The sequence below is a fragment of the Pongo pygmaeus genome, chromosome 13, assembly GCF_028885625.2.
Source record: "Pongo pygmaeus isolate AG05252 chromosome 13, NHGRI_mPonPyg2-v2.0_pri, whole genome shotgun sequence".
Classification (NCBI taxonomy): domain Eukaryota; kingdom Metazoa; phylum Chordata; class Mammalia; order Primates; family Hominidae; genus Pongo; species Pongo pygmaeus.
The window spans coordinates 87972150-87995485 of NC_072386.2; the positions used below are offsets into that span (position 1 = coordinate 87972150).

The following is a 23336-nucleotide window of genomic DNA, read 5'->3' on the forward strand; positions in this document are numbered from 1 at the left end:
GTTTTTATTGCTGTTGGTATTATACCCAGGAGTGGGCCACAGGAACGATGCATGTTTAAGAAATTGCCGAACACTTTTCCAAAGTGGTTGTGCCATATTACATTCCCACCAACAGTGACTGGGTGTTCCAGTTGTTCCACATCCTCATTCACATTTGACAGAGTTGGTCTTTCTCACTTTAGCCATTTTAATGGGTGAACTGTAGTATCTCATTGTGGTTGGAAAAATACTTTAAATCAAACCAAAACACAGAATGAAAATCTTACCTTATCAGCTCATCAGGGTTAAAGCAGCTTATATCAGGGAGCCAAGCAGACACGTCATGGCTATGTGGAAGGCACTCTTTTAAAGGGTTCTTTTCATCTGCAGACGAAAGACTCTTTGAGGTGCTCAATGTCACAGCCAGTTGCTTTAAAATAGAAGCTGTCTGGTGATAAATTTCATCAGCATGTTGTGTTGCCACATGTCTATGGATGCTGGTTTGGTCTGTGAATAGCTGCTGACAGCATTTCCACAATTTTTCTTTACATTCAAAACTCCTTTTTGTTGGAACTTCTTTGGTTTTGACAAAAAGGGCAAAGGCCTGCAATTAGATTTCAAATACTAACACTGTTAAATAACCTTAGGTTTATGGCTAATAGAAGTCTCACTAAGATTCCTTATATTATCTTTCCACAGGGGCTTCTAGTTTTATGTTCCATTATGTTATACAATTCTCTGAGAAGTAACACTTCTCTTATTAGTAAGCTTTAGAAGAGACTATTAGAGAAATTAAAACTAGGCTTTATATTGAGGAGGTTAAATAACTCTCAGCATCATAATTTTATTCTCAGGATATAAGACTAAGTCACACTGGAATATACATAATACAGTTTGGCCTAAAATATCACAAATAACACTATCAGTTATTTTCGAAAGGAATATGGAAAGTAAATTATGAAGTATGCTTACCATGGAATATTAAGCAGCCAGTTTTAAGTTATATGGAAAAATATTTTATGATATAATATTAAGTGAAAAAAACTGGATAAAATTGCTTATGCAATGTAATCTCAACCACATTAAAAAGTACATTGAAAAAGACCAGGAAGAAACGTACCAAAATATCTTCCTTCTTGGAAAATAATATTACTGTTTTTATAAAAATTACTTATGCTTATTGTAAAACAATCAAACAGAAAACTCTCTTAACCAGTTACCAACTGATGAACATTTAGATTGTTTCTAATATTTGCAATTAAAAGCAATGTTGAATGAGCATTCCATGCATCCATCTTTCTGTATCTTTAACCACCTACTTAGAATATCTAAAACAAAAATTGAGGGGTCAAAGAACATGAAATTTTAATCTATAATAGTGACTTCTAGAAAAAATGTACCAATTTATACTCTAACCAGAAAAGCATGTGGGTGCCATCTTATCCATAGCCTCACTGAGTTCTATCAGTATTTTTTATCATCAATATTTTTAATGTTGGTCCAAATAAAAGGCAAAAGAAATGCTACCCTATTTTTTTTAAATATCTTCGATCAGTAGTAATGCTGAATGCTTTTTCCTGCTTATTCCATTTGTTTATTTCTGGCTTGCCTGTTCAAATCTTTTGCCTATTTTTCCATTATAGCATTTATCTTCTTACTGATACGTGTTTTTAGTGATCTTTTGTTGATCATAGTCACCAACTTTTTTCTTCACTTGTCATTTGGTTTTCAACTTTGTTTACGGTCTTTCTTGACCTGGGGGGTGGGGAATGAAATCTAATCCATCTGTCTAGGATCCACCCTCCTCAAGTACTCCACCATGGCTATTCCAGGGCCACACCTTGCCTATGATTACCCTTTGCCTGGGATGGATGGAATTAACATCACTGGTTAATGTTCCTGACTAGACTTTACCTTGAGCTGGAGAGCAACCTTGATAACCGACTTCCAAATGTATCTGCATTAACCACACATACATGATCATGAAACATTCATAGGAATTCTACCTTTTTCTTTGCAAACGAGTATTTCTTTTTTGTACTGCCATCTAATTCTGCTTTAAGACTGCTGCTGGGATTAATAAGACTCATATCTTTTAAATCCAGGTCAGAAAATCTTAAAATGCAGGTCTCCAGGTCATCTCCTTGGTCTGGTGAAGTGGAAGAAGGCATCTGGTTTGGTTGCAACAGTGAAGCAGATATTCCTTTCAGTTAAATACCTCCTACAATATAAATAAGAAAGAAGCAGCCATGCTAGTCTTTGATTTCTTGAAGAAAATATGAAGCTAATCAATCATGCAAATCAGCATGGGCAAAGTAGCCCAAGCTAACCATCCATTTACTTACTAAATCGACAGTATTTACTTAGGAACGACTCTAAGTCAAGCACTATTCGAAGCACTGAGAATATAGCAGTAAATGAAAGCGAAAAAGTTTCTGCCTGCTTAGAGTTTACATTCCAGTGGGGTGAAGTAAACATGTGGATAAATTGATTTTTTATTTTTAAAGTCAGATGGTGAAAAGGTTATGAAGAATAATCAGCAGGGTAGGGAGGCAGTGATGGAGGAGCCCTTCGAACACAGAGAGTAGGAAAAGCCTTTCTGCAGCAATAGCATTTGGGCAGAAAACTGAATTAGGGAGCGAGCCATGCAGTCATTAGGGTAAATAATACCAGAAAAGCAACAGGTACAACCCAAATCAATCAAGATGTGTGCCAGCACCTTCAGTTATAAACACTTTCTTCTTTTTGCCCCTTAATTTCAGAGCTATGAAAATTTCCTTCCTTAGAAGAAATAGTTCCCAAGACAGCCCCACTGTAATATGCCAGAAGAAATGTCAAAATCGCTACTGTGGCCAAACCTTGTCAAAATGGACACACTACAACCATCATACCGTGTTGGTTCTTTTGTAAAGCAAAGGTTACAGGTGACAAGCACTAAGAGGCACACTGAGAAAAAGTATGGGCTTTGGTTTGTGCTGCAGCAGTTTGCCAAGCATGTGAACATGGGCAAGTTACTTACGGTTTCTGAGTTCTAAATCTCTCTTGTGGAAATTGTGCATTGTAGTATCTACATTACAGTACCGTACTGTGGACTGGAAAGAAATATTAATATATAGTGTCTGGCACAAACTAGGGTTCAATGAATGGTAATATTATTAATATTTTAATTGAATGCTGTATTTTAAATTTAACATTAAAATTTTATTTAAAAATTAGCTGTGATGGATTATATTTTCCAAAAATGGCTGCAGCAGTATTTCTGGTCCATTTCCCTAAGCCTAGGCAGGCTTGTTAACTACTCCCCAAAATAAAGTGTGATGGAAGCAATGCTGTATGACTGAGGTTTGGTTCTCAAAAGGATACGCTAGCACTACCTCTCATTCTGAGATGCTCACGCTGAGGAGACCAAACCACTGTACTGTGAGTAAGCCAATCCAACCCATGCAGAGACCACACACAGAGAACCAGGTGGAGAGGAACAGAGGCCTCCAGCTGACAGCCAGCATCAACCACTAGACCCTTCAGATTCCAGATTGGCCTCTGAGCTGAGAGCAGAGACAAGGTGTCCCTGTTGTGCCCTGTCCAAATTCCTGCCCCATAGCATAACGACTGGTTATTTCATATTACTAGTGAACTGGCAAAGTTAGTTATTGAAGGAGGCAGCCAGAGGTGGACACTCAAGGTTCTGAAAATAGTAACATGCAAAGAAGTCCCAAATTCCACAAGAGGGAGCAGAAAAAGCACCACTAAGAATGAGAGAAAGGAAGGTGGGAGACACTGGTGACAAACTTTGCCAATTCTCAACTCTGCCTACAGGGTACCTCAACCAGGTGAAGGCAACGACGAGCAGTTTATGTGTGGGGGAACACACACTGCTTGTTAACAATGCTGGATAGGACTGATGGAGACTAAACATACACAGACACACACAGGCAATACCAACTTTCTTATAAAGGACCTTTGTTCCTTGGATTCATAAATTAAGATGTCACTTGCACCACATAAAATGCATTTGAATCAGCTAAGTGGTGCTTTCATGGGGCTCAAAATGAGCTTTGTTATAAGGGTAAGGCAAGGTAATACAGATTTATTAAACCCAAATTCTCTTGTATTTGAAAAATAAGTGGAAGAGACTGGGTGAAGAAATACTACCTTCTTTAGCTTCTCTTTCCTTTCTCATGAAAATGTCTTTCATATAAAGTCCCACTGAAAAAAGTACATCCCTAACTCCACACAAACCTGTAAGCCTTCCAGACAGAAGAAAAATAAGTAGAAGAATCTTATTCAGCACACTTCCTCCATGCTCAAAGCTGTTTTATTGTAAAGGTAGAGAAAGTATAAATATCATTTCCAAATTAAAATTCATTCAACAAATAGTTATGGAGGGTCTTCTAGGTTCCAGGCATTGTTCTAGAAACAGAGAACTTATTTACCTATAAAGGCAGTGCATTTGGGAGGTAACATTGTCAAAAGGAATTACTATCCAATCCGGTCCCACCTCCAGCATCTTTCCCAATCTCCCTCTATATGACCTGATGTGGTCTGTCCCAGCATTTATGCTTTCCGCTGCTTTGTTTCCCTTACTTTTTCATTTCTTTCCCTCCCCATATGCTTACTATGTATATGAAGACTGAACTCAAGTGTCACCTTTCACTTATGTCTTGTCTGCTACCCGTGTCACTGCTTCCTTTGAAGGCCTGAAAAACTTAAGTTTCCCTATACTCTAGGCTCATCTCTGACTATGCTCCCCATTCCCCATCAGATATCCTACTCTAGCCACACTGGACCATGCCCAGTTCCGAAAATGAGCCATGTTCTTTCCTGACTCAAGGTCTCTACACGTGAGTGTGGGGTGCCTTTCCCACCACCCCAAAATGATCTCCTCCGACTCTGCATCTTTTTTCAGTCTCAGCTTATTTTGATTTATGTATATATTCTGAATTATTATTTGTGGCACCTCTGCTATGTGCCGGGCCCATGGAATAGTCCTGGGAATGCAGCTATGAATGAAACAGTTGAAGTCCCTGCTCTCTTGGAGCTTACATTCTGGTAAGGAGAGACATTAAGTAAGTGAAAAAAAAAAAAACAAAACATGAAAATACCAGCTAGGGATAAGGGCCCCTGCTTCTCAGTTTCCTTTGCTGGATCTTCCTTATTACCCCAACCTCTAAATGTTGAACCACTCTATCTATACTTACCCTACAGGTGATCTCATCTACTTCCAAGGACTTACAACTATATTTGCCTCAAAATAATTGAGAGAGAGGAGGTAATATCAATGAAACCAGATTACCCATGAATTAAGAATTACTGAAGTTGATGATGAGTACATGGGGATTCATCATAAATTTTCCCTACTTCTGTAAATATTTGAAAATTACACGAGAAAAGAAAAAAGGGAAACAAAGGAAATTTTCTGTTTAGAATACTATATAATAAGTGACTCCATATTTATATCTTCAACCTGGGCCTTTCTCCCAAACTACAAATTCACATACCCCACTGTGTGTGAATTTTACACTGTGTGTGAAGCTAGCTAGCTTCAGCTTCAAATACAACTGTTCAAAACCAAACTTTGGTCTTCCCCAGTCTTCCTTATCTGAGTGAAAGACAATTTTATTCTTCCTGTTATTCAGACAAAAAAACCTTTGAGATGATTCCTGACTCCTTATTTTCTCATACTATCATTCACTTGTTCAGAAAATACTTTTTTTTTTGAGAAGGTTTTCGTTCTGTCGCCAGGCTGGAGTGCAGTGGGGTGATCTCGGCTCACTGCAACCTCCGCCTCCCAGGTTCAAGCGATTCTCCTGCCTCAGCCTCCCAAGTAGCTGGGAATACAGCTGTGCGCCACCACACGCAGCTAATTTTTGTATTTTTTTTTTTTCAGTAGAGACGGGGTTTCACCATGTTGGCCAGGATGGTCTCAATCTCCAGACTTTGTGATCCACCCACCTCGAACTCCCAAAGTGCTAGGATTACAGGGGTGAGCCACCATGCCTGGCCAGCTTTGCTTTTGAAGTACAATCCAATCAGATCACTTTGCACCACCATCTTCACTACCACCCTAGTTCAAGCTACTATCATTTGCAGCCATAATTACTGCAAAAACTGAACTATCTTCCTCCTTTGGGAGCATGAGAAGTAACTACTAAAAAAATAAGTCAGACTGGCCCTGCACAGAGGCTCATGCCTGTAATCTCAGCACTTTGGGAGGCCAGGAGTTCAAGACCAGCTTGGCCAACATGGCGAAACCCCATCTCTACTAAAAATACACAAATTAGCCTGGTGTTGTGGCGCATGTCTGTAATTGCCGCTACTTGGGTGGCCGAGGCACAATAATTGCCTGAACCTAAGAGGCAGAGGTTACAATGAGCCAAGACTGTGCCACTGCACTCCAGCCTGGGCAACAGAGCGAGACCCTGTCTCAAAAAAAAAAAAAAAAAAAAATCATACTCCAATGACTTCTCAATTTACTTGGATAACGTCCAAAGTCCTCACAGAGCACCTTCCCCCTACCTCTCTGATTTCATCTACTACTCTCCCGTTGCTCACTACCTATGATGGCACTATTTGTGGCTATTCCTGAATGGGTCGTTAGAATATATCAGCGCCAAGAGAGCATGGGTTTTCCTTTGTTCACCTCTACATCCTCAGCATTCAGAACTCTGCCTGGCACCTAGGAGGTGCTAAATGCTAATAAATATAATATTCGTTGAATGAAATAAAACAGCGATTGGGTAACCAAAGAAGGCCTCACTAAGGACCTGACATTTGAGCTGAGACCTAAGTGACCAACAGCCAGCCACGCAGATTTAGAACCAGAGACCTTCAGGTAAAGGAAATAGTATAAATTCCTAAAATAAGAACAAGCTTGACTTATTGTAAGAACAGAAAGAGTGGTTGGAGTACAGTGAGGAGAAGTAGAACCCCACAGGCCATGGCATGGAGTGTGCAATGAAAAGTCGTAGGAGACTTTTTTTTGACACGGTCTCACTTTGTTGCCCAGGCTGGAGTGCACTGTGCGATCACCGCTGGGCTCAAGGGATCCTCCCACCTCGGCCCCCAACCCTCCCCTCGAGTAACTAGGACTACAGGGGCCAAACACTAGGCTTGGCTAATTTTTTTTTTCCTGTAAAGACGGTGTTCGCCTTGTTGCCCAGGTGGGTCTTGAACTCCTAGGCTCAAGCGGATCCGCCCACGTCGGCCTCCCAAAGTGTTGGGATTACAGGCGTTAGCTACCCCGCCCGGCCGTCATAGGAGACTTTTAAACAAAGCAGTAACATGATCTGATTCTGGATTTGTGTTGACAGCAGGGCAGGCAGGGTTTACAGATAATTGTTATGTAAAAAGTGAGGGAAAAGAGCTAAGAAAGACTCTCTAAATTTTTGGATTAAGCAGCCGATGGATGACGTCATTTACTGAAATGGGTAACACCGAAGGAGAATTTTAGGCCGGGAGAGTGAAATTTCAGATGGCCATGGACAAAGCAGATAAGCCAGTATGGTGCTCATAAAGACATCAGGGGAGGGGACGCTCACACACAGGCATACAGGTACCCAATAACCCTTGAAAACAGATTACTAAAACAATCATTTGTTCCTTCCTAAGCAAACAACTTAGGGAAAATGACGGACAGCCGGCAAGCCGGGAGCAGCACGCTCGCGTCAGGGCCGGCCTTTCCATACCAAGGGGCGGCACGTGCGGCACCGCCTCCTGCCCAGGCCCCACCCCGCATGCCGAGCTCGGCCCAACCTCTCCTCCCACTTTTCCCAAGGCGGCAAAAGCCGGAAAGTGGGAGTAGATGAGCACATACCCGCCAGTCCTGATCCTTTCTTAGGTCTCTCTTCCCTGCACTGTCTCTGCCTAGCAATTGTCACTGCTCATCGCCCTCGAGCCTATTCCCCCGCCGCGTATTTGGGTAGAAAAGCTCGCTCGTGACGTCACCAAGCTCCGGAAGTCTCCTGGCGTCGGCGCAAGGGCAGCCGGGAAACCATTGAGACGCCCTGGAGGACCGGCCTGAGCAGAGGCGGGGACTAGAGCGGCCGCCGGCACCACCCGCCTCCGCGCGTAAGACGACCGCGGCCCGGGGGCTCTGACTGGCCAAAGCGGCGGCACTTTCTGCGTGGTCCCGGAAGGACATAGAGCGGAAGGCGGGAGAAAGAAGTAGCCGGCAGGCGGAGGCAGCCCGAGGGGGCGGTTGCGTGTGTGCCAGACGTTCGTAGCCCACTGAGCTTCCTCACGCCGGCTCTCGCAGCGCCTAGCCCACCCGGCGGCCTCTCCTGCTCTTCCGGGGCCGTGGCGAGCTAGTGCGCCTGCGTGCCGGCCCATCCGCGCGCCTTGCAGCTGTCCTTGCGTCGGCTAGCGACCGGACAGTTCCTGCAGCGCTACCGCCTGGCCTCTCGGTTCAGCGGCGCACCGGAGGGCGGCATGTCGCGGCGGCGGCACAGCGACGAGAACGACGGTGAGTGCCTGCGGCCCGGCCGCGGAGGCCGCTCCCGGTTGGGAGCCGAGGCTCGGCGTCTTTGGGTGTCCACGGAAGAGACTGGAAGCTCTTCTCCCCGGGAACGTGCGGGGAGCCGCGGAGGGAAAGAGGAGAATACAGTGGTGGTGTGGCCGGGCGGCTTCTAGAAAGCGACTTCTCCCCCGCCCCAGTTCTTTGAGTCAAGGGCCGATCCTCGGGAAAGAAGGCCTGGTGAACCCCATGGGTAGACCCTTGGTCTCTAAGGACGCTTCAGAATTTCGGCCGTAGCACCACGGAGCAGGGAAGCACACCTGTGTCTGTGCTGCCGCCTCTTAGGGACCCACTGGTCCTAGTGTCTCGTTTTAACCTTCAAAGCTGCACCTGAAAAGGGCTCGGAAGAATTCACTGAAGGAAAGGACTGAGAGATCTCATGAGTTGCAGTCTGAACTCTGTTCCGGTAGTGGTCATCCGTTGATTTCCCTTCTTTCAAGCTGCAGGGAAAGAATATTGTCTTACCCACGCCCAAGAGGTGCCTAATAAACAGACACAGGTTACTGCAGATTTTGAACTGGCCATAAGCGCATTTCCCTTGTGTGAGAGAGAGTGCTAGAAAACTAACTTCAGGCCTCTGAGAGAGTTAGAACAGGGGTTCCCATCTTCATTTGGATGATTGTGCTCGTGGAGATCATAGTGTTGCCTTCATAAAGACTGAATAATTCTAGTTTTAACAAAAAAAAAGCTTATATTACACATAAGCCTTACAATCGGTCAAAAACACAAATCCACACACCAAAAAAGTGAAACTTAGAGTAATTCTATTATTAACATTTTAGTGTATTGTTTTTTGAAGAGAGTGTATAGTAGTGGTTAAGAGATGAGACTTTGGAACCAGAGGGTTTAGGTTCAAAGCCAGACCCTACCGTTTACTTGGTGATCTTGTCCAGGTTATGTAATCTACTTAAACTTTAGTCTGTAATACAGAAGTAATGATATATATATCTTCTGGTTTTTGTGAAGGTTAAATGAGGTAATACACATCAGCAACAATGATGTTTTATCATTTGCCAACGCTTAAGAGGCGGTAAACGTTAGCAGATGCTGTCAATGTCAGAAAAAAACCCATAACAGACATTTTAAATTGAGTAAGTTTTATCTACTAACGTTTGTCTCTCCTTGAGTGTTGTGGCAGTTGAGGTGGAGGCAGAATTGCATGCATTTAGTTTTAATAGTGAAACACCAGATTTCTACGAACGCATAGCTTGAGAGGATATTCTAGTCCAGCTTTCTATCTGACACCTAAGGGTCTAGAGACTGAGCATAACTAAGATGGAGGGACAGCTGTCAGTTCCCAAACACTAGCAAGAGCAAATCCAGTCCAGGGCTCTCCTCACTACACAGGTATAAATTAAATAACTATGCTGCGTGCTTTGATTTCTAACACAAGAGGTTTCTTGTGTAACCTCTGTACAAGGCACAGAAAATACAATTCCCTCCTTTTTTTTTTTTTTTTTTTGAGACAGAGTGTCATTCTTTGTCAGGCTGGAGTGCAGTGGCGCGATCTCGGCTTACTGCAACCTCCGCCTCTCAGGCTCAAGTGATCCTCCCACCTCAGCCTCCTAAGTAACTGGGACCACAGGCGCGGGCCACCACGCCCGGCTAATTTTTTTTTTGTTTTTGTATTTTTTGTAGAGACGGGGTTTCGCCATGTTGCCCAGGCTGATCTTGAACTCCTGAGCTCAGGTGATCCACTCGCCTCGGCCTCCCAAAGTGCTGGGATTACAGATGTGAGCTACTGCGCCCGCCGATAATACAATTTTCATATGCTTTGTAATTGACTAGTCAAAAACTAATATACTTCTCAAGTCATTACTTGGGGGCTGGAGAACTTGAGTCTTTTGTTCTTTCCATTTTCTTTGTTGTTCTTATGCTTCCTTTTTCTCACTTAGAGGTAATCCCTAAAGAGAGAGGAAATGTCATTGTAGGGCATCCTAGAGAATTGGAATGGAAATATGTAGGAAAATAACTTTTGCTTTGGTTATTGGGAGACTTACATAACTTTCTTGGAGTTGGCTTGTTTTTAACACCAGCTGGCAGCCAAATCACTGTCCATTTGGGTCTTGCCGCGAGAACCTCAGAGTAAATAAGACAAGTAAAACAAGGCATTCATTAAGCAAAGGTTTTTATGGTTGATATTTTAGTGTGGGAGAGGCAGATACAGTTCATGTTTGATAATACAGCAAATGTGAAATTTTTGTCAATTGCCACAATTTGGATAACGATCAGCTGGAGTTTACCCTACACAGTGATCTGAATCAGATTATTTTGGATGCTTTCCTTTTAGTTAAACATCTATTTTTTAAAAAATAAGAAATCTTAGAAGCTTAAGGATTATAGAAGGCTATTTTAAAATAGGCTAGGAATTATTACAGTCAGAATTAAATAGATGCATCTGAGCATTTCTGGACAATTGTCAGCTGCTGTCATTCACTGCCCTGACTTTCCATATGCTTGACTCTCTATATAGTGTGTATATATATATATAAAAACTATAATAGAATGTATTATATATATTTAAATATATATTTATATAATATATAAGTGTATATATTATATAAGTTTGTTTATATATTATATAAGTTTATGTTTATATAAAATGTAGACTCTAATATATATTTTACATATAACAATTATAATATATACTGTATGTATAGAAGCAAGCATATGGAAAGTCATACATATATATATATAAAATCATTTATTCAACAAATACTTAACAGTGCCAAGCTCTGTCCTAATTACTTGCCATACAACAGTGGACAATATAAAGATAGAGCCTCCCCTCTAGAGTAGAGAAAAGACAGTCAAGTAAAGTATAGTGTATCATATAGTGACAGGTGCTATGGAGTGATATCAGGTAAAGGGGGGAGAGATTTCTGTGAGGGAGAAGTTACTGTTTTATGTAAGTAGGTTAGAGAAGGCCTCGGTGTGAATGGCATTTGAACAAAGACTTGCCAGAGGTAAGGTAGCAGCCATATAGCTGTATGGGGAAAAGCAGTGATCCAAAAGTAACCATGGGCGCAAAAGCCTGAAGACTATAGGGTTCCTGTCATGTTCACAGAAGAGCAAGGAGGCCAGTGGTGCTGGAGCAGAGTGAGTGAGGGGGAAGTTGTAGGAGATAAGATTAGAGAGATAGCAGAGGGTCGCATCTTATAGGGAGATTATAAAATTATACTTGTGTATTGAGACTCGACTATCAAAGATTCAGGGGGGTAGGATTAGGAGGCTATACCAATGAAGTTCATGTAGTAGTCCATTTATAAACAAGGAAAAGGAAATGCTAAATGGAAAGTAACGTGTATGGATACTAGTCCAGTGCTAAATCTTAACTAATTGCTTAGACTTGTTTTAAAAATGCCTCTGAAGCTTTTTAGTTACTATGGGATATGCAGGCCATTGTTTGTTCTTTTAAGAAAGGATTTAGATTGTTCAAAATCTTAGCTAGAAACAATACGAATACAATTTCGGGAATTTTGGCAATTTACAAAAATTTCAGATTTGCTGTATTAGCCCCATTTAAGCTTCTTAGAATTAGATCCTTGTCCTTTAGACTGTGGCTGATTTTTTTACTTAACTAAAGAAAAAAATAGAAGTGAAAGGATTTGTTATTTTGAGAGAGTATAGTTTATTTCAGAAGTGATGGTTGCCTCTGTTTTAAATCTGCAGGCTCAAGGCATGTTATCTTTCTTTGAAGTTGTTCAATATCAAAATAGATGAGCCAAAAAGAAGGGAACAGTGTGCTTAAGGTTTAAAAACGTAATGTTGAACTTGTTGGTTTTAGTTACTTTACTTTTTTATTTTACAGGGTTGGTTTCTGTTTTCCATTTTGTGGGTCTAAAATTTCTTGTAAGGCTATAAGATATACAGTGTACCCATATAAAATTAGGATTGCCTTATAGAGGGGAAATTTATTTGGTTTATTAAGATCTTTTCAGATGGATTTTATACCTGCTTCTCTATACTAGCCAAGTCTGTCTGAGTGAAGTGGTAATGTTATCTTTAATTTACATTTTAAAACTTTTACATAGTTAAATTTTAATAAAAAATCTGTTCTTGCCTTGGGAACTACCATAGATACGTTTTCTTCAGGGTACATTTAGCTCATTCCCCAAATTGTATTCGTATTGTTTTATTTCATTTGCCTGTTCTCTTACCCAGGTTGTCTTCTGAGTTCAATATCATGTTTCTGTTCTTAAGTTCAGATTTTGTCTGTAGTTTTCACCCCTTTATAGTCTCTCAACTATCAGGTGAGAGTGGAACATTTCTTACGTCTTAATACTTTCTGCCTCCTCCCATTCTCCAGACAAATCTTGTCCTTTAATATAGCCAAAATGAACAGAGGGTTTGCAGTTCAGAGATGTGACTATGTACATGTATTTTCTAGTTGTTTCTCAGAAATCATACCTTCTCTTCCCACAGCACTATTTTCCCCTTTTCAAGCTTATAAGAGGGCCTAGGAGGGTTGCTTTAAAGGCTGTGGTATGATTCCAAACTGGAACAAGCCAGCTGGAAAGTTAAGTTAGGAAGACTGTAGAGGTGGAATAAAGGGTTGGCAAAATAGATGAACCAGAAAGAAGGGAACAGTGTGCTTAAGGTTTAAAAAACAACAACAAAAAATAACTGCTCTCATTCAGCTAGTTTTTCAGCATCTGCATTCTCCCAACCTCACTGAAATTTGGTTCTGAGGAGCTCTGCTTTCTAGAATACAGTTTCTTAACATCAGCACTATTGACATTCTTGGCCAGTTATTTGTTTTGGGAGGTGCCCTATGCAACGTGGGATATTTAGCAGCATGCCTGGCCCCTACCCACTAGATGCCGGTTGCTTCCCCTAGTTTTGACTACTAAAAATGTCTCCAAGGATTGCCAGATGACCACTGGGAGCAAAATCTACACCCTGTTGAGAACTACTGCTGTAGAAGAAGGCTATTTGAATGTCCTAGCTGGCAGCTTGCGTAAATATTACATCAGTTATGCTTTGTTTTTTTCAATAAGTGAATCCTGGAAATAAAAGACCTTTGCGTGAAATTTGGCACTTTGGGTGGTGGAACCTTGATAGGTCCTGTGACTTAGGTTTGATATATACTTAAGAATCAAGGTCCCTGAACCTCTCTGCCACACATGTCTACAACTTTACACAGGCAGATATCTCTAGGAATAAATACATCTCAGCTCTCATGCTGCATGCATATTATACTTCTTGTGGCATTATCCTTTCAAAATTATAGTCAGTGGACATTCAGTCAGGTTATCATGGTAATTAATGGGTTGGGAAGTTGACACACAGAGTGTCTTACCCTGTAACCTTTATAATGCCCCCCCTCAGGTCCTGTGTGGATAGTAATAGATTCGTTTTATTCAGCTTCAGTTCATGTGGTATCTGAAGATCATTTCAGTCATTCAATAGATTTAACATTCCAAGCTTAGAGTAGCCAGGTGCTGTGTTTTATGAGAATCACCATACATCATTTCAAGCCAAGTGTTCCAGAGGCAAGTAAGTGATTATGAACTTTGTAACAATAATTCCTTTGGCTGTTCAGGTCTGAAGATTGAAGTTATATATAACTTGCTACTGTGTAACCGTATATCCAGCTGCAGATTTTCATTATTAATACCGATTCCCTGCACAGTTACAGGCTCTTGCTTTCTTGTCCATATGCTGACCAAATAATCGAATCAATAGAAGTCGAAAATTGAATTCTATTAGACTAGCCAAAGTGTTTAAGCAGCAGCATCAGGTTCCATACTTAACACTATTATTTTAATTTTTTAAGCTTTATGTTATACCACAAAAGGACTTAGGTGAGTGTGTTAAGGGTTTAAACAAAGTGGTAAGAGATAGAAACAGCAAGAGTCTTAATAGACAGGTGTTTGAGGTTAATTTTTAGCACACCTTCATTCAACTTGAATTGTTGAGCAATGAAAAAGACAGATGCTTGGTAATGATTTTAGAATGGTAGATTTAAAAAACATAGAGATTATTCGAATGATATGGTTTTTAAATAAATCAGTTATCAGTAATTCAGTTAATAAAAGCTAGTTAAAGCAGGAATTGTAAAACGTGGTCCTTTTTTCCACCAATTATTTGATATAGTGCTCAGGACTTTTCTTTGAATATATGTATACTGACTTGTTCCCATTATTTAGGATAAACTATACCGTTGTGCTGCATCATATGCAGAACTGAAATTGTTAATTGAAGACTTGAGATTAGAGCTTAGAAACATGTGAAGCAAGTGAGAAATCCTAATGTTTTATGCTCCTTTTTCCCATCTTTTGAAGCTTTCCTCTTTATAGCTGATATGACAGCTTTTTTTTCTGATCAAGTCTTTCCAAAGCATTCGACTTGGTTTTGCAGCCTTATTTTGTCATTTACATAATAATTACATTATTAGACTAATGAATACTACTGGTACTAACGGGTTTCGGAACAAGCAACTGAGGATCAGTAAACAACTCAAGTTAAAAGAATGGGAGTAGCGGTACATGAGTATTCTAACTACTAGTGTTTAACATGTTGTTGGCAGCTTTCCAGCTTGTCCACAGAAATGGACAGGGCTGCTGATTGCATAGCTCCATGGGCACTATTCACACAAAATTTAACATAAATAATGCCTCCTGGAGTTATTGTATATAGTGGCTCTGGGAATGGGAGGCTGTTGGTTAATCTAGCTTAGTCTGAGAAATGGAGGGTCTGTGAAGAGCTTCTACTCTGTAAAAACATAGGGCCTGGTAGAAAAGAGATTATAGCCTAAAAGGTTAGATAAAATTTGTGGTAGCAGATTTATCATGTAATGTTAATTTTTTATGTTGCTGAAATAGGTGGGCAGCCTCACAAAAGGAGAAAGACCTCTGATGCAAATGAAACTGAAGATCATTTGGAATCTTTAATATGCAAAGTAGGAGAAAAGGTATGTCACACAATAGGCACAGGCTGTGATGAGTTTAAGAATGTGGTTAACTGTGCTTTGATTAATTTTTGCAGCTGAAAACTTGGACTACATTTTGGCAAAGCTGGTATTACCATGCATCTGTATCCCAAATTGAATCCATGCTGAAGCCCTTGGGATGTAGATAATTGATCATTTTTAGTACTTTAGTAATTAATAATTTTCATAGAAGATGAGCCTTAGAAGGGACCTAGGGTATAGACCCCTTAATTTATGCATGAACTACATCAGCCCTGAATACTTGAGATAATTTGCCCAGAGTAAGAGAGTGAATTAGTCAAAGAGGTAAAATAGAGCCCATGGTGTCCTCCCATTTCTAATACTTATTCTGCTATCATAGACTGCTTAGTTTTTAAATTTCACTCGTCCACTTTTCATGGATTTCTAAAGAACAATAACTATCTGAATTGATTTATACTAAACCCATTATAGCTCTGTATGCATGTAAGACTATTTTAATGATCATGCAGAAATTTTTATTTTAGTTCACTAAAATAGCAATTGAAAGGACAGATGATTGGTAATGATTTTAAAATGATAGATTTTAAAATATATATATTTACATTTAAATAGATTTTTAAAAATAAATTTATATTGCTGAGTACTTGACAGATATTTAATGTGATGTCCTCTACAGAGTGCCTGCTCTTTGGAGAGCAACCTAGAAGGCTTGGCTGGTGTTTTGGAAGCTGATCTTCCTAACTACAAGAGCAAGATCTTAAGGCTTCTTTGTACAGTGTATGTATGCAAAAGATTTATGAATCCAGGTGATAATGTATTATCTACTCTTAAATGCTTTGGGAAATGTTCAAAATACATGTTTATGTTCTGTATGTCCTTGGCTTTCCTTCTATGGGGAAATTTGTACAAATGAGCCAACCTTTGGCCCTTTGGTGAACTCTTTTTCTTAGGGATAAAACTAAAATTGAACATTTTCTTTACGTGTTATTTCTTAGAACCTTAGAATCATTTTAGTTGACTTTTTATAGAGATAGTAGATACTGTCTCATTCAGATATATATTTTTAAGCATGTACATTTAAATGTATGATACTTACATTTTTAAATTAGTAGTACCAAACAGATTTGGGAATTGGTAACTCAAGTAATAGCCCTTCTTGGAAGACTGGAGATGCTTTGGAAACCACTATTAATAGGCATACTCTCTGGATAAATAGGAGTCTTTGTAGTTACATGAAATTGTAATGTATCCATGAGGTGTTTTTAAATTATGAAGGTGATGTTTATCACTTCTCAGCCTTTTAGTTTAGATGAAGTGAAGGTAACTTTAAGAAACTACTAAGGAAATCTTCTGAAACCCTTTATTAAAATGGAGTAGTATTTAAACTGTTGGAAGCCTTGTTTGTTTAAGGCTGAACTTGTATTGCTTTGCAGTGTTCTTTTTTAATTTTTGGTTTTGGGAGGGTTTCAGGGAGCACAGTTACCATCAACACAGGTATTTTTTTTGAAGACCTTGATTGTCCCTGATGTTCTACTACATACTTTAGGAAAACAAGTCAAAGAGAATCTCTTGCGCACTGAATGATTATGAATTCTTATTGCTTTTTGAGCTAATTCTAAAGGCTGCCTAAATTAGGAAAAATTGCTTTTTCTAGAGGTTTATTGTAATCCTTTCCCATAGTTTTTAAATAACTTTAATGAAATCAACACACTTGGAGTAAGCAACTGAGATGTAAACAAATCTTAACTATATCAGAGTACGTTTTTAAAAAATTCAATAATTAAACTGGTAGGAACTTAGATGAAACTCGTGTTAATTGTGCATCTTTTCTAAACAACTAGAATAGTGTTTCTCAAAGTAGAATTCTAGTTCCATGACATTTGGTTAGCTAAGTTTAGAAATTCTGAATGCTGCACACCCCCCCTTAATGATTCTGTATTAAAGAGGCTTGTTTCACCCAGGATTTCTGAGCTATTTTACCATGGAAACCATGTTTTGTGGAAATGCTATTCAGTTCCACTAAGCACACTTGAAGAAAAACTGTTGTAGCATTAGTTTTGTTTATTTCAGTATGATAACTTTACAATTAAATCATTTACTTTCTTAACTCTTAGATTAACTAATGAATTAAAATGAAAAATTACAGGACTATGTAACATTTCTTAATGACATGCTTTTTCTGAAGTATTTTTAAAGACATAGCTAAAAGTAATCCTGTTCCAAAGTTAATGGAATGATAAAAAGATTCACATAAAATTCAGCAACTTAACGCCATTGTTTTGGGGTTTTCTTGTTATACTGGGTTCTTAAATCAGTGCACGCCTGTTACCTGAGAAGCTGACAATTTATACAACATTAGTTGGACTACTGAATGCCAGGAATTACAATTTTGGTGGAGAATTTGTAGAAGCCATGATTCGTCAACTTAAAGAATCATTGAAAGCAAACAATTATAATGAAGCTGTGTATTTGGTGAGTTTGTTTGTTTGTTGGTATGTTATGACTACTGTTGGGATGGAGGGAGAAGGTGAACTACAACCAAATAATTTAAAATGCTCTCCTAAAGAATTCTCATTCACTTTCATAGCTTCATAAGCCACCTTTATTTTGACGATACCCCCAAATCTGTAACCGTATCTCCAACCTTTCTCCTGAGCTCCAGTCCAGTATTCCAGATGCTAGCTGCATAGCCTTCAGATACGTCACTAGGAAGTGCCTAAATTAATGCATCATTCATACCTCCTTTTTTCTGCCCTCTCCCCAGCTCATACAGTGGCCACTGTGTACTGAATAACCCGTCTAGAAAGCTGAGCATTAATTTATGTCTTCCCTTTGCCCTCTTGTACCATAGGTGTTCCCAGTCCCTGTCAATTCTGTCTCCCTAATTTCTCTCAGATCTGTCCTTTCTTGGTCTCCAGGGCCTCTAGCATAGTTTATGCCTTCCTCCAGATGTTCTTAATAGCCTCTTAACTGATCTTTTTGCATCTAGATTCTCTGCTTTTCACTTTGTGTTCTACAGTGGCACCAGACTAGTCTTTCTATAACTAGGCTCTGCACATGTTGGTTACTGGTTAAAAAAACCTTAGTTCCTTCCCATTGTCTACAGTGAGTGGTCTTAAAAGCCTGGTGCACAAGATGATTCCTTGGGTTGCAGGAAGTGAATATTAAGAACTCTTATTTATCTTAAGTGGAAATGAAATTAAGCCTTACTAATAATACATAGATTAATGGTGATCCAGTGTATATCATAAATATGTATGTATGTGTTGAAGATATGTGATCAAATTCTTTTTTACTGAGTACACAATCAAAAAAGTTTGGACACCCATCAGGCTATAGGATTAAAGTCCAGACTCTTTAGCCTGACTTTTTATGGTTTCCCCAGTCTGTTTCTCTATTCTTGTCTCCCATACGCTCTCCAGCAATATCAAAATAACTTGCAGATCCCTAAACACACCTTGTTTTTGAACCTCTATTCCTAGACTGCCCTGCTTGCTCACTACTTGAGACTGTTGCTTATCCTTTATGACCTAGCCTAATTGTTACCTCCTTTGTGATGCTTTCCCCAGCTCCCTTTGTCATTGTTCCTAAAAAATGCTTAATTTGCCTTTTAGTGTGGGAGTCGTTCCTTTGTATTGAGATTGTGCTTGTTCCACTAGAATGGGTCCCCTAACAGTGACTTTTAGTAGTGTTTAGCAATAGCACACTAAGCACACCCAATAAATATGTGTTCTGTAATTTCCATTTCAGTAATTCAGTGAAAATTACAGCCAAACAGAAAAGGAGATTATAGGTTGAAGTAGCTAGAATATTTTACAATCTGGATTCTTGATGTAGTATAGCATAGAAACCTATGAACTCACAGATTGCTGTCCTTTATATAGTCTTTGTTACAACTTCTCAATTCTGCCATTGTAGCACAAAAGCAACCATAGACAACATGTAACTGAATGAGCGTGGCTATTCCATTAAGTTTACTTATGGACACTGAAACTTGAATTTCATGTAATTTGTATGCGTCATAAAATACTCTTGATTTTTTTTTCAAGCATTTAAAAATGTAAAAACCATTTTTACTTCCCAGCTATGCAAAAAACAGGTAGTAGGCTAGATTCAGCCCTTAGGCTATAGTTTTTCAGACCAATAGTTTAACCTATACAAGATTGCTTATTTTGTAGTTATTATAAAGAACATTTAGGTTTAATAGCAGAAATTGTTTGCCCCAACAGGTCCGTTTTTTATCTGATCTTGTGAATTGTCATGTGATTGCCGCCCCATCAATGGTTGCTATGTTTGAAAATTTTGTAAGCGTAACTCAGGAAGAAGATGTACCTCAGGTAAGAGAACCCCTCATGCTGAATCTTGAGGGGTTCTTGAGGGGTTACTGAATCCTGGTACTTCCATATAGTACCAGGAATTTTTTGCTGATAACCCATTAGCAATAAAGAAAAAATAACAGCAGACTATCACACTTTAAGTTCTTACTATCTAAAAATTAAGTTGACTGGCACACTGGTGGGTTCTCATAATATCTGTATGTTGATTTAAATGATGCTGTCTAGTAAGATTAGAACTAATATATCTAGAAGTGCTCTGTATAAACCAGGTGTCTTATTTAAGTCCTATTAAATAGCTTCCATAGGATTTCATTCAAGAATAAATAAAATATGAACGAATATAATTAAAGCATATTTTAAACTTAACTTTTTAAAAATCCTTTAGGTGCGACGAGATTGGTATGTGTATGCATTTCTGTCATCTTTGCCCTGGGTTGGAAAGGAGTTGTACGAAAAGAAAGATGCAGAGATGGACCGCATCTTTGCCAACACTGAAAGCTATCTTAAGTAAGGGCACAGCTCATAGTACTCTTTGTTGCTTAGATAAAGGATATCTTATATCAGTGATATCATTTGAGTTTCTCAAAAATAAGCTGTAGAGTTCCTGAAGGTATTTTCTAGGTAATCCTGTTCTCCTGCTGTTTTAACTCACTGAGACCTCAAAGTAGTCAGATATGGTTTGCTTACTTTTGCCAGTGCAAAGGACAGTTGGTAATATAGCTTCTTTTAAGCTGCTTTTATATGTTTATAAAAGACATAAAACACCCTAGTGCAATAGTTCCTCAAATATTAGTGTGGATAAGAATTACCTGTGGTACTTAAAATACTCAGACCCCAACCCCCAGACCTAATAAATTATACAATTTGAGAGAGAGATTTGGACATCTGTATTATTAACACATTTCACAAGTGGAGAACCATTGTCTTAGCACATACAATATATTTATTTCATGTAAATTAATCCTAAATCAAGCTCTTAAAACAGTGGTCCTTAACCCTCCATCCAGCCAGTACTTCTTAAGTAATATGACACATTTCAATTAAAATAGTCACATGTCTTCCCATTACCCATCTCTCCCAAGCCAATGTAAAAGCTTGGTTTATATTGTTAGATACAATAATAATAAATAGGTCTTTTTAGTAAATTTATGCTTAACTATCCAGCAACATGGTAATGGTTATGTGGCCCTTAGGTTTTTACAGATTGTTTTTGATGTTAAGTTTCATTTTCTCTTTTTTAAGTGCTTTTTTTGGATAACTGTTAATAGCTACTTAGTTGGTTATTAAGTAAAGTTAAGCTTAAAAAATAAGAATCTTTTGGCTGGGCGCAGTGACTCATGCCTGTAAGCCCAGCACTTTGGGAGGCCAAGGCAGGTGGATCACCTGAGGTCAGGAGTTCGAGACCAGCCTGGCCAACATGGTGAAAAACCATCTCTACTAAAAACTACAAAAATTAGCCGAGCGTGGTGGTGGGTGCCTGTAATCCCAGCTACTCGGGAGGCTGAGGCAGGAGAATTGCTTGAACCCAGGAGACGGAGGTTGCAGTGAGCCGACATGGTGCCGCCGCTGCACTCCAGCCTGGGTGACAGAGTGAGACTCCGTCTCAAAAAAAAAGAAAAAAAAAAAAGAATCTTCTGTGTGTGTATACATATCCTTCTCTTTTTTATTTTATTCAAATGATAGCCCAGTATACACACTGTTCTTCACTTGGCTTTTTTTTTTTTTTTTTCTTACTATAACTTGGATTTTTTGCATAAAAATACTTTACTCATTCTTTTTAACAGTTGTAGGGTATTTCACTTTTTAATGTACCATGATTTCCGTAGTCTCCTGTTGGTGGACGTTTAGGTTATTTTCAATCTTTTGCTGTTATAAACAATGTTTCAGTGAATATCTTTGTGTATATATCTTTATGTACATGTGCAAATATATTTGTGGGGTATATAAATTTTTAGAAATGGCATTGCTGGATTGAAGGTTCTAAACAATTTTGATAGATTTAGTCAGATTACCTTCCAAAGAGATTATACTCTCCCAAAGAGATTATACCAGTTAACCTCTTTGTCAACAATGTTTGAGACTGAATCTTGACCTGCATCTTGATGATACACGGTACATTATCAAAACAGTTGATATCTGCCACTCCAGTAGGTAAAATGTTATTTCATTGCTTTAATTTGCATTTTAATAACTATGAAGGTGACTGAGCATCTCATGTTTTTAAAAGCCTAAATGTAGATTTTCATTTTTATCTTTAGAAGACGCCAAAAGACTCATGTACCCATGTTACAGGTATGGACTGCTGATAAACCACATCCACAAGAAGAGGTAAATTGATTTCAGTCTCTTGTGATACAAACACAGTCAGCTCTTGAATAGATTCTTATCTCTGTAAGATACTCAGACCATTCCACTTTACCCTTTGGCTGTGTTTCTACATTTCATGATAGCTCCTTCTCATAGCTCTAGGTGTATGGTAGATTTTTAATAGATGATAGAATGTGATTGAAATATTCCCTTGTTCTTGGAATGCCAGCTGTTACAGAGTTGATATATATTTATTAAAATGCTCAATTTGAAAAATGTAAAAACAGACAGTTCCAAACAGGTAGACTTTATAAGTGAAATAAAAACAAAAACTTAGCACCTTTTTTTGTACCATCTTACAAGTTAGCTTACTTTTGTATCCTGTATTTTAAAGGGTAGTGGTTTTTCATTTTGTCTAGTCAAAATGTTAATTATATTAATGATTAAAAATTAATCTGTCTTTAGTATTTAGATTGCCTGTGGGCCCAGATTCAGAAATTGAAAAAGGATCGCTGGCAGGAACGGCACATCCTAAGACCTTATCTTGCCTTTGACAGCATCCTGTGTGAAGCACTGCAGCACAATCTGCCTCCTTTTACACCACCTCCTCACACTGAAGATTCAATGTACCCAATGCCAAGGGTCATCTTCAGAATGTTTGATTACACAGATGATCCCGAGGTAAGTGACCGACTAAAAGTCCTAGATGTGACCTGTGTTGCATTGTGCTTGTGGGTTAATCCCGCTTGAATTATGCCTGTGGTATGTTTTAATTTTGAGTTGTTTTTATCTAAGAAGGTCAGTAGCAATGAAGTAAATGATATCAGCTCATTATGCAATGAAGTGAATGAAGTGAATGATATCACTGAATGATAATTCAGTGAATGATATCACCTCATTATGCAAGAAGTTATATTTGGCATGTGTAAATAGATTAGAGAGACGTGCACAGTTTGCAGGCTAAGAGTGTGGATTTTGGGTTTTTAGAGCTACGTTGGTTTGTGTTTTAATCTTGGTTTAGCCAAATACTAGCTGTGTGAATTTGGGAAGGTTATTTACCTCCCTGTGCTTTCGTTTCCTGAAGGTAATAATAATAGTATATATCTCGTAATAGTAGTATATATCTTATGTTACGAGGATTAAATTATTAACATGTAAAATGCATAGAACAAGAACAGTGTCTGTCACATGATGAATGCTCAGTCATTCTGGCAATTTTTCTTTCTTTTTTTTTTTTTCTTTTCGAAATGGGGTCTCACTTTGTTGCCCAGGCTGGAGGTGAGAT

The 23336-nt window shown here is 38.9% G+C and overlaps 2 protein-coding genes across 7 annotated transcripts in view; one reads left to right on the top strand and one right to left on the bottom strand.

Moving 5' to 3' along the window:
* Positions 1-7938, bottom strand: part of TSTD2 (thiosulfate sulfurtransferase like domain containing 2) — a 33148-nt gene extending 25210 nt beyond the window's left edge. The window contains exons 1-4 of one of the 4 annotated variants that reach the window (XM_054502176.2): positions 7793-7921; positions 2999-3071; positions 1986-2200; positions 267-583 (exon numbers count right to left, since the gene is read on the bottom strand). In XM_054502176.2, coding sequence (XP_054358151.1) covers positions 267-583; positions 1986-2150 — 482 coding nt within the window. In that variant the 5' untranslated portion in view covers positions 2151-2200; positions 2999-3071; positions 7793-7921. Of the gene's footprint in view, positions 1-266; positions 584-1893; positions 1910-1985; positions 2201-2998; positions 3072-7792 lie in introns of those variants that run through there. The other 3 variants (XM_054502177.2, XM_063649747.1, XM_063649746.1) reach the window with 3 other exon arrangements.
* Positions 7939-7971: 33 nt separating this feature from the next.
* NCBP1 (nuclear cap binding protein subunit 1) overlaps positions 7972-23336 on the top strand; it is a 38241-nt gene continuing 22876 nt past the window's right edge. Inside the window, exons 1-8 of one of the 3 annotated variants that reach the window (XM_054502172.2) lie at positions 7972-8440; positions 15319-15407; positions 16084-16184; positions 17723-17879; positions 19637-19744; positions 20130-20251; positions 22003-22072; positions 22517-22732. In XM_054502172.2, coding sequence (XP_054358147.1) covers positions 8407-8440; positions 15319-15407; positions 16084-16184; positions 17723-17879; positions 19637-19744; positions 20130-20251; positions 22003-22072; positions 22517-22732 — 897 coding nt within the window. In that variant the 5' untranslated portion in view covers positions 7972-8406. Of the gene's footprint in view, positions 8441-15318; positions 15408-16081; positions 16214-17722; positions 17880-19636; positions 19745-20129; positions 20252-22002; positions 22073-22516; positions 22733-23336 lie in introns of those variants that run through there. The other 2 variants (XM_054502173.1, XM_054502174.2) reach the window with 2 other exon arrangements.